This window comes from Bison bison, unplaced genomic scaffold (genome assembly GCF_000754665.1).
Source record: "Bison bison bison isolate TAMUID 2011002044 unplaced genomic scaffold, Bison_UMD1.0 scf7180017864519, whole genome shotgun sequence".
Taxonomy (NCBI): domain Eukaryota; kingdom Metazoa; phylum Chordata; class Mammalia; order Artiodactyla; family Bovidae; genus Bison; species Bison bison.
Window position 1 is genome coordinate 5,661,770 of NW_011495072.1, and position 11,385 is coordinate 5,673,154.

General features: G+C 37.4%; 1 protein-coding gene across 2 annotated transcripts in view; it reads right to left on the bottom strand.

Annotated features, from left to right (window-relative positions):
• The window catches only part of SYCP1 (synaptonemal complex protein 1), a 147,263-nt gene that overhangs the window by 41,066 nt on the left and 94,812 nt on the right, over nt 1–11,385 (bottom strand). Inside the window, exons 23-26 of one of the 2 annotated variants that reach the window (XM_010830744.1) lie at nt 7,916–8,032; nt 7,383–7,493; nt 6,176–6,268; nt 5,610–5,684 (exon numbers count right to left, since the gene is read on the bottom strand). In XM_010830744.1, the coding sequence (XP_010829046.1) occupies nt 5,610–5,684; nt 6,176–6,268; nt 7,383–7,493; nt 7,916–8,032 (396 nt within the window). The remainder of the gene's footprint in view (nt 1–5,609; nt 5,685–6,175; nt 6,269–7,382; nt 7,494–7,915; nt 8,033–11,385) is intronic. The other variant, XM_010830745.1, reaches the window with a different exon arrangement.

Below are 11,385 nucleotides of genomic sequence, written 5' to 3' on the forward strand. Positions count from 1 at the left end.
GCAATTTATAGATTCAACGCAATCCCTATCAAGCTACCAACAGTATTCTTCACAGAGCTAGAACAAATAATTTCACAATTTGTATGGAAATACAAAAAACCTCGAATAGCCAAAGCGATCTTGAGAAAGAAGAATGGAACTGGAGGAATCAACCTACCTGACTTCAGGCTCTACTACAAAGCCACAGTTATCAAGACAGTATGGTACTGGCACAAAGACAGAAATATTGATCAATGGAATAAAATAGAAAGCCCAGAGATAAATCCACGCACATATGGACACCTTATCTTTGACAAAGGAGGCAAGAATATACAATGGATTAAAGACAATCTCTTTAACAAGTGGTGCTGGGAAATCTGGTCAACCACTTGTAAAAGAATGAAACTAGACCACTTTCTAACACCATACACAAAAATAAACTCAAAATGGATTAAAGATCTAAACATAAGACCAGAAACTATAAAACTCCTAGAGAAGAATCTGCTTTTCAATGTAGGGGACATTAGTTTGATCCCTGATCTGGGGAACTAAGATTCTACATGAGTTGAGGCAACTAAGCCAGTGCACCACAACTACTGAGCCTGTACTCCTGGAGCCCAAGTGCTACAACCAGAAAAAAGCCAGCACACCGCAACTAGAGAAGCCCATGCACTGCAAAGTATGATTCTTCATGCTGCAACCAAGACCCAATGCAGCCTAATAAATATATAAATAAATATTGTCTTCAAACAAAATACTATGAGAATACTTATATACAGTAAGCTCACCTTTGCAACATGAAAATACGTGAAATTTTTCATAGGTGGAGAAAGAAAGAAAGGAATTAAATGCAGGAAACAATGAACAAACACACAGAGATCTGAAATTGAAAGTGCACATTACCTAGGCATGTTGCAGAGTAATTAGGAAATATGATTTCGAATCATGCAAAATAAACCTAGATTTGAATTCTAAGTTATTCCATTGTTTTTCTTATGTGATCCTGAATAAACAACCTAACCTCTGTAAAAATGCAGACAACAGGCTGGTCTGATGGTAATGGGTTACCAGAACTTATTAACATTAGTGTCACTAAAATTAGTATACAACTCCCCACTGCTAAATTTGACTGGCTTTTAAAAAAGAAAAAAAAAAGGCAGACAATAATAAGTACTGTTTAATAGCACTGTTGTAAGGATTAAACTATATATAAGTAGGTTACTCGGCACAGTGTGATGTTATAAAGAAAGAAAAGAAAGTATTGTCATTTTACAGTGTGAGTAAATTCCAAAACACAACAAAACTTGTTTGCACCAGGACCCAGGAGAAAGGAGCAGAGAGCCCACAAGAGACTGAGCCAGACTTGCCTGTGAGTGTCCAGGAGTCTCCAGAAGAGGTGTGGGTTGACAGCTGCCTGTCGCAGGGTCAGAGGCACTGACTACAACAGTCATGGGAGCTGGGCCTGTGGCATAAGTCCTTTTGAAGGAGGTCGCCATTACCCCACCATAGGTTGGCCTCAGGACAAACTACAGGGAGGGAACACAGCCTGACTCATCGGAAGAAAACTGGATTAAAGATTTACTGAGCATGGCCCTGTGCACCAGAGCAAGACCCAGTTTTACCCATAGCCAGTGCCTCCCACCAGGAAATTTCCACAAGCTTCATAGCCTCATCCATCAGAGGGCAGACACTAATCACAAAAACTAACCAAATGAATCACATGGATCACAATCTTGTCTGACACAATGAAACTATGAGCCATGCCATGTAAGGCCACCCAAGACAGATGGGTCATGGTTAGAGTTCTGACAAAACGTGGTCCACTGGAGAAGGGAATGGAAAGCCACTTTAGCATTCTTGCCTTGAGAACCCCAGGAAGAGTATGAAAAGGCAAAAAGATATGACACTAAAAGATGAACTCCCTAGGTTGGGCACCTACCAACATGCTACTGGAAAGGAGTGGAGAAATAGCTCCAGACGGAATAAAGAGGCTGAGCCAAAGTGGAAACAACGCCCAGGTGTGGATGTCTGGTGGTGAAATTAAAGTCCAATGCTATAAAGAACAATACTGCGTAGGAATGTATAATGTTAGGTTCATGAATCAAAGTAAACCGGAAGTGGTCAAACAGGAGATGACAAGCATGAATGTTGACATTTTAGGAATCGGTGAACTCAAATGGACTGGAATGGGTGAATTTAATTCAGATGACCATTATATCTACTACTGTGGGCAAGAATACCTTAGAAGAAATGGAGTAGCCATCATAGTCAACAAAAGGGTCCGAAATGCAGTGCTTGGATGCAATCTCACAAACAACAGAATGATCTCTGTTCATTTCCAGAGCAAACCATTCAATATCACAGCAATCCAAGTCTATGCCCCCACCAGTAATGCCGAAGAAGCTGAAGTTGAATGGTTCTATGAAGACCTACAAGACCTCCTAGAACTAACACCAAAAATAGATGTTCATTGCATTATAGGGTACTAGAATGCAAAAGTAGGAAGTCAACAGACACGTGGAGTAACAGGCAAATTTGGCCTTGGAGTACAAAATTAAGCAGAGCAAAGGCTAACAGAGTTTTGCCAAGAGAACACACTGGTCATAGCAAACACCCTCTTCCAACAACACAAGAGAAGACTCTACACATTGACATCACCAGATGGTCAATACTGAAATCAGATTGGTTATATTCTTTGCAGCCAAAAATGGAGAAGCAAAACAAGACTGGGAGCTGACTGTGGCTCAGATCATGAACTCCTTATTGCTAAATTCAGACTTAAATTGAAGAAACTAGGGAAAACCACTAGACCATTCAGGTATGACCTAAATCAAATCCCTTATGATTATACAGTGGAAGTGAGAAATAGATTTAAGGGATTTGATCTGATAGAGTACCTGAAGAACTATGGACAGAGTTTCATGACATTGTACAGGAGGTAGTGATTAAAACCATCCCCAAGAAAAAGAAATACAAAAAGGCAAAATGGCTGTCTGAGGAGGCCTTACAAATAGCTGAGAAAAGAACAGAAGCAGAAGGCAAACGAGAAAAGGAAAGATATACCCATTTGAATGCAGAGTTCCAAAGAATAACAAGGAGAGATAAGAAAGCCTTCCTCGGTGATCAATGCAAAGAAACAAAGGAAAACAATAGAATGGAAAAGACTAGAAATCTCTTCAAGAAAATTAGAGATACCAAGGGAACATTTCATGCAAAGATGGGCTCGATAAAGGACAGAAATGGTATGGATCTAACAGAAGCAACAAAGATATTAAGAAGAGGTGGCAAGAATACACAGAAGAACTATACCAAAAAGATCTTAATGACTCAGATAACCATGATGGTGTGACCACTCACCTAGAGCCAGACTGGAGTGCAAAGTCAACTGGGCCTTAGAAAGCATCAGTACAAACAAAGCTAGTGGAGGTGATGGATTCCCAGCTGAACTATTTCAAATCCTAAAAGATGATGCTGTACTTGGTATGCCAGCAAATATGGAACACTCAGCAGTGGTCAAAGGATTGGAAAAGGTCAGTTTTTATTCAAATCCCAAAGAGCAATGCCAAAGAATGTTCAAACTACCGCACAATTGCACTCATTTCACATACCAGCAAAGTAATGCTCAAAATTATCCAAGCCAGGCCTCCACAGAACATGAACCAAGAACTTTCAGATGTACAAGCCTAGATTTAGAAAAGGCAGAGGAACTATAGACCAAATTGCCAAAATCTTTGGATCACAGAAAAAGCAAAAGCATTCCAGAAAAACATCTACTTCTGCTTTATTGACTATACTAAAGCCTTTTAGTGTATGGATCACAACAAACTGTGGAAAATTCTTCAAGAGATGGGAATAGCAGACCACCTTACCTGCCTCCTAAGAAACCTGTATGCAAGTCAAGAAGCAACAGCTAGAACTGGACATGGAACAATGGACTGGTTCCAAACTGGGAAAGGAGTATGTCAAGGCTGTATACTGTCACCCCACTTATTTAATTTATATGTAGAGTACATCATGTGAAATGTCAGACTGGATGAAGCACAAGCTGGAATCAAGATTGCTGAGAGAAATATCAATAATGTCAGATATGCAGATGACACCACCCTAATGGTAGAAAGCAAAGAGGAACCAAAGAGCCCCTTGATGAAGGTTAAAGAGAGAGGGGAAAAGCTGGCTTAAGACTCAATGTTTTAAAACAAAAATCACAGCATCTGGTCCCATCACTTCATGGCAAATAGATGGGGAGACAATGGAAACAGTAACAGACTTTATTTTTGGGGGCTCCAAAATCACCATGGCTGCAGGTGACTACAGCCATGAAATTAAAAGACACTTTCTCTTTGGGAGGAAAGCTATGACAAACCTAGACAGCATATTAAAAAGCAGAGATATTACTTCGCCAACAAAGGTCTGTCTAGTCAAAGCTATGGTTTTTCCAGTAGTCATGTATGGATGTGAGAGTTGGACCATCAGAAGGCTGAACGTTGAAGAATTGATGCTTTTGAGCTGTGGTGTTGGAGAAGACTCTTGAGAGTCCCCTTGGACTGCAAGAAAATCAAACCAGTCAGTCCTAAAGGAAATCACTTCTGAATATCCATTAGAAGGACTGATGCTGAAGCTGAAGCTCCAATACTTTGGCCAAGTGATGCAAAGAACTGACTCACTGGAAAAGACCTTGATGCTGGGAAAAACTGAAGGCAGCAGAGAGAGGGGACAACAGAGGATGAGATGGTTGGATGACATCACTGACTCAATGGACATGACTTTGAGAAAGCTCCAGGAGATGGTGAAGGACAGGAAAGCCTGACATGCTGCAGCCCATGGGGTCCCAAAGAGTTGGACACAACTGAGCGACTCAGTATCGGTCTCAGTTCAGTCACTCAGTCGTGTCTGACTCTTTGTGACCCCATGAACCGCAGAATGCCAGGCCTCCCTGTCTATCACCAATTCCCAGAGTCCACCCAAACCCATGTCCATTGAGTCAGTGATGCCATCCAATCATCTCATCCTCTGTCGTCCCCTTCTCCTCCTGCCCTCAATCTTTCCCAGCATCAAGGTCTTTTCAAATGAGTCAGCTCTTTGCATCAGGTGGCAAAAGTACTGGAGTTTCAGCTTCAACATCAGTCGTTCCAATGAACACCCAGGACTGATCTCCTTTAGGATGGACTGGTTGGATCTCCTTGCAGTCCAAGGGACTCTCCAGAGTCTTCTCCAACACCACAGTTCAAAGCCATCAATTCTTCAGCGCTCAGCTTTCTTTATAGTCCAACTCTCACATCCACACATGACCACTGAGTGACTGAACAACACCAAATACAAATACAGGCATTATTTTTTTCTGAAACACGATCAGTAGCTAAAAAACACATACAAATACATAAGCACTTTTAATATATGAAATATTATTCAAATATTTATATCTAAAAGCATGTATACTCAAAGCAATCCTATATTTATATGCTTAATATTTAAACAATAGAATATGCTAAATATTTCTGAAAAAAGCTAATGGGGAAAAATTATATTTTTAATCCATATGTAAACTTATCCTATTATTTTCTAATATTATATCTTTATAAAACTTAGGTTACACCTAAAATCCAAAATTACTTTATTGCTACAAAACCTACTTTTTCTTCTCGTTCTGTTTCAAGGTGTTTCTTAACAGACCAAAGTTCATTTCTGAGATTGCATAGTTCAGCCTCCTAAAGAAAAAGGAACATGAAATTTATAAGTGCATCTATATAGTTCTTAAGATAATGAAAATGCAAACTAGTATTTTAAAACTTTAGTTTTACAGAAAAATGAATTCACTCATAAAAGATATACATTTTAAAAGCTTGCTGTTATGAAGGCTGCTAGATGAACATAACCAAAGATTTCATTTAGACAAATTTTAACACTATATATATCTCTAAAGAAATATTTAACACTATATACATCTCTTCTTCTCATCCTCTCCCAATCTATCCCACTCCTCCTTTCCAAACCTCAATCAGAGCTCAAACTTATTTGTAATTGGAATTTATAACTTTTCACTTGAAAAAAAGAGATCATTCTACAATTTCAAAAAAAATTAGAAAACCATCTCCCTATAAAATCTATAATATCCCTTTCAGATCTATGGTTATTTGATTCTATAGATCAAAAATTATGGTTTATATGAAAATTGGCTTCTACTCCTATTTGTTCTCACCAGAGATGCTTTCATTGATGAGTGTTCTTGTTCTTTGCTCTTATACAATCCTAATTCTGAGTCTCTTTCTTCAACAATTTTATCATATTGGTGCTATATTAAATAGAGAGAACATTTTAGATGTATTAGAAGTTCAAAAGCTTATGTTTTAGTAACATTGTTATCCTAATGCATTTAATATTTACAAAAATGATGTCTATGAATTCAGTAATATATATTTGAGCATATTTTTAAATTTTTTAAATTACATTTTTAAATGCTAACAATAAAAACAATAAAACATAGATAACGGTCTTAGAAATAACCCAAGAGCAAAAAATAATATTTTTTAATTAGGAATAATGAATTTCATAATTTTAAAAAAACATTAGAAACACGAGGACCTCTTAGAAAAACTGCTGATTCCAGATCTTGGGCAGGAAATACAAGATGAATCTTAAATATTTTGTTGTTAACAGAAAGTAAGAAAGCTATCACAGATTATTAGGGTCAAGTCAAAAGGACCTGCCAACCAGTTTTAAGAGGTTCCCACTGGCCAAAGTTGGGACAATTTAAGTATCAATAAGGATAAAAACTGTACTGGATTAAGACATACAAAAGTTGCTTACATTTATGAGTTCACAATATTACTTAAAATATTTTTAATTTCTCATAGGTTACTTCATAATAATATCCTAGCAACAACTTATAAAGATTGATAGGTATAGCCCACTTTCTATCAAAATCCTGAAGAGTATAAGACTTAATTCCCTAAGGTAATGATTACTTTAAAACAACAGTAAAAAGTAGAGCATACTCACAAATACAACTAACAAAGTTTTACATCTATTTATTATTGTTTAGTATATGTTGGCCATAGGTAGAGGACACAAATATTATATTTATTTAAGCACATATACTAGGTATGTATTTTAATAAAAATAAGATGGAAAATTCTGTAAGAGACTACTAAGAAAACTGAGAACAAGAGTGGTTATATCTATCCATAAAATGATGAGGAAAGACTTCTTCAAGGAAGTGACACTTAGGCTCAGCTTCAGGTAGTGAAGATTTGGAAAAATGAGAGATCAAGGGTATTCCAGCTATAATTAGACACTGTTGTCTAAACAATTTTCTCTAACAAATCAGAATACTATATTTTACCATTTTATGCATAAATATTGCTAAAATTGATAATTTTCATTATACAAAAGGGAAAAAAAATCACCTTATGTTTTTCCATAAGTGCAACCATTTCAGCTATTTTATGTTGACATCGTATATCAATTTCTTTCTGTAATTTTACTGCTTCATCAGCTACTACTTTTGCTTTTGCAACCTATGAAATAAATTTAAAGTTTTTTAAAATTAATGCCCAAAAAGCAAATTAAACTCAAATGTTAAATTTAAGTTAAAATGAAGAAATCAAACACCAGGAAATTAGGAAAGCTAAGTAGAAAATGCACTACTGTTTTGGTTTATTTTAGTTAGGGTCTTCTATCAAGTGAGATGACAGTATAACACTGTAAAAATCATTTAATCTTTTCAAAACAGTTATATACTACTCAATACTTAAATACTTAGCATAACAATACTTTTAGTTTCTATTTTAAAAAGCTAATTAATTGTCCCTGATATAATTTACTAAATCTTCTAAAGAGTTATAATGTTAAAAGAATTATTACTTTTCTCTTAAAATGTTAACATACAAATATATGGTTTTAGTATAACAAGTTTTCAAACATATTTAGGTTTTCCTACCTCTCCCAAAAGATTTTCTTCTAATAGCTTTTTGTCCTCAATTTCTTTCTGATAGCTGTCAGTCATTTGTTTAAATTTTTGTTTGGCACCTTCTAGTTCTATCTCTAATTTATTGACCTTCGAATAAAGAAAATAGAATGAACATTAGTAAATGCTGTGGATTACTTGAAAAATGCATTCATTTTGGGGTTTTGTGACTCTTAGAAGATGATTTATTTATAAGATATTACAGTTGGATCATTTTCCTTACACTTTTCATATGGGGAGATGTGCTTTATTTTTCACAAAATCTATCTTTTCTCCTAAAATACATAGTCGTGACAAGTAATATCCTAAAAGCAGGCATAGTTTTATTTTTTAAATTTTTTGACAATATTTAAATTATTTAGTCTCTTGTTTTATTACAATAAGTAACTATTCCATTTGGACAGAACACCCATGTGATTCAAAGAAAAAGCGACGGGGAGGAAGGTAGGAGGGGGGTTCAGGATGGGGATCACCCATGGTGGATTCATGTCAAGGTATGGCAAAACCACTACAATATTGTAAAGTAATTAGCCTCCAATTAAAATAATTAAACTTATATTACAAAAAAAAATAAAGTTTATTGTGATATAACTTATATGCAAAAAAACCCCACATATTTAATGTGGAAATCCAGCTGGATATTTAATGGAGTTCCAACTTAGCTATTTAAAATCCTAAAAGATGATACTGTTGAAGTGCTGCACTCAATATGCTAGCAAATATGGAACACTCAGCAGTGGCCATAGGACTGGGAAAGGTCATTTTTCATTCCAATTCCAAAGAAAGGCAACACCAAAGAATGTTCAAACTACCATACAACTGTACTCATTTCACATGCTGCTGCTGCTGCTGCTAAGTCGCTTCAGTCGTGTCCAACTCTGTGTGACCCCATAGACGGCAGCCCACCAGGCTCCCCCGTCCCTGGGATTCTCCAAGCAAAAACACTGGAGTGGGTTGACATTTCCTCCTCCAATGCATGAAAGTGAAAAGTCAAAGTGAAGTCGCTCAGTCGTGTCCAACTCCTAGTGACCCCATGGACTGAAGCCTACCAGGCTCCTCCGTCCATGGGATTTTCCAGGCAAGAGTACTGGAGTGGGGTGCCATTGCCTTCTCTATTTCACATGCTAGCAAGGTAATATTTAAAATCCTTCAAGTGAGGCTTCAGCAGTACATGAACCAAGAACTTCCAGATGTACAAGCTGGATTGAGAAAAGGCAAAGGAACCAGAGATCCAATTGCCAACATCCACTGGATCATAGAAAAAGCAAGGGAACTCCAGGAAAACATCTCCTCCTGCTTCATTGACTACACTGAAGCCTTTGACTATGTGGATTACAACAAACTGTAGAAAAATCTTAAGGAGATAGGAATACCAGACCACCTTAACTGTCTCCTGAGAAACCTATATGCAGGTCAAGAAGGAACAGAACGGACATGGAACAACCAAGAGACTGGTTCAAAATTGGAAAGGAGTAGGACAAGGCTGTATACTGTCACCCTGTTGATTTAACCTACATGCAGAGTACATGATATGAAATGCTAGGCTAGATGAATCATAAGCTGCAATCAGGACTGGCAGAAGAAATAACAACCTCAGATATGCAGATAATACCACTCTAATGGCAGAAAGTGAAGAAGAACTAAGGAGCCTCTTGCTGAGGGTGAAAGAGGAGAGGGAAAAAGCTGGCTTAAAACTCAACATTCAAAAATCTAAGATCATGGCATCTGGTCCCATCACTTCATGGCAAGTAGATGGGGAGACAATGGAAATAGTGACAGACTTTATTTTCTTGGGCTCCAAAATTACTGCACACGGTGACTGCAGCCATGAAATTCAAAGACACATGCTCTTTGTAAACAAAGTTATGACAAATCTAGATAGCATACTAAAAAATGGAAATATATCACTTTGCCAACAAAGGTCCATATAGTCAAAGCTATAGTTTTTCCAGCAGTCATGTATAGATGTGAGTTGGACCATAAAAAAAGCTAAGCATTGAAGAATCGATGCTTTTGAATTGTGGTGCTGGACAATACAACACTCCTTTGGACTGCAAGATCAAACTAGTTAATCCTAAAGGAACTCAATCCTGAATATTCATTGGAAGGACTGATGCTGAAGCTGAAGCTCCAATACTTTGGACACCTGATGAGAAGATCAAACTTACTGGAAAAGACCCTGATGCTGGGAAAGATTGAGGGCAGGAAGAGAAGGGGTTGACAGAGGATGAGATGGTTGGATGGCACCATTGACTCAATGGACATGAGTCTGAGCAAACTCTGGGAGAAAGTCAGGGACAGGGAAGCCTGGCATGCTGCATTCCGTGGGGTTACAAAGAGTCAGACATGACTTAGTTACTGATCAACAACACTTAATGTATACAGTTTGATGAGTTTGGACATATGCATGCATCAATGATCATCAAAATCAAGAAGATAGACATACCCATCACCTTCAAAAGTTTCCTTCTGTCCCTTTTTTTCCCATAAGAACATTTACATTAAGAGTCTACCCTCTTAACAAATTTTAAAGTAAACAATACAGAATTGTTCACTAGAGGCATTATGTAATACAGCATATCTCTAAAACTACATTATCATGCATAACTGAAGTGAAGTGTTAATAGCTCAGTTGTGTCTGACTCTTTGCAACCCCATAGACTTCAGCCCACCAGGCTCCTCTGTCCACAGAGTTCTACAGGCAAGAATACTGGAGTGGGCTGCCATGCCCTTCTCCAGGTGATCTTCCAGACCCAGGAATCAGACCTGGGTCTCCCACATGGCAGGCAGTTTCTTTACCATCTGGGCCACCAGGAAAGCCATAACTGAAATTTACACAAATTGAAGAACAATTCCCCATCCCCCCCTCCTGCCAGTCCCTGATATTACTGCTTTCATGTGATTGATTATTTTAACTATCATGCAGTATTTGTTATTCAGTGACTGGCTTTTGTTGCTGAATTGGAAGTATTCTTTATATATTCTGGGTATTAGATCATTACCAACTACATGATTTGCAAGTATTTCTCCAGTTCTGTGGGTTGTCTTTTCACTCTCTTGATGGTGTCCTTTGACCCTTTGATAGTGTTCTCTTGAACACTATAAATAGAGCAAAAAGGTTCAATGCAATCATTCCAACTGCCTTTTTGTCAGAACAAATTGATCCCAAAATTTACAAGAAATTCCCAGGGACCCTGAAGAGCCAAAACCATCTTGGAAAAGAAGATTATTGGAAGACACATAATCCCCAATTTTAAAACTCACTACACAAAGCTACAATAATCAAAACAGTGTGGTACTGACATAAGGTAAACATATGGATCAATGTCTAACCCTTATGGCAGAAAGTGAAGAAGAACTACAGAGCCTCTTGATAAAAGTGAAAGAGGAGAGTGAAAAAGTTGGCTTAAAGCTCAACATTCAGAAAACGAAGATCATGGCAT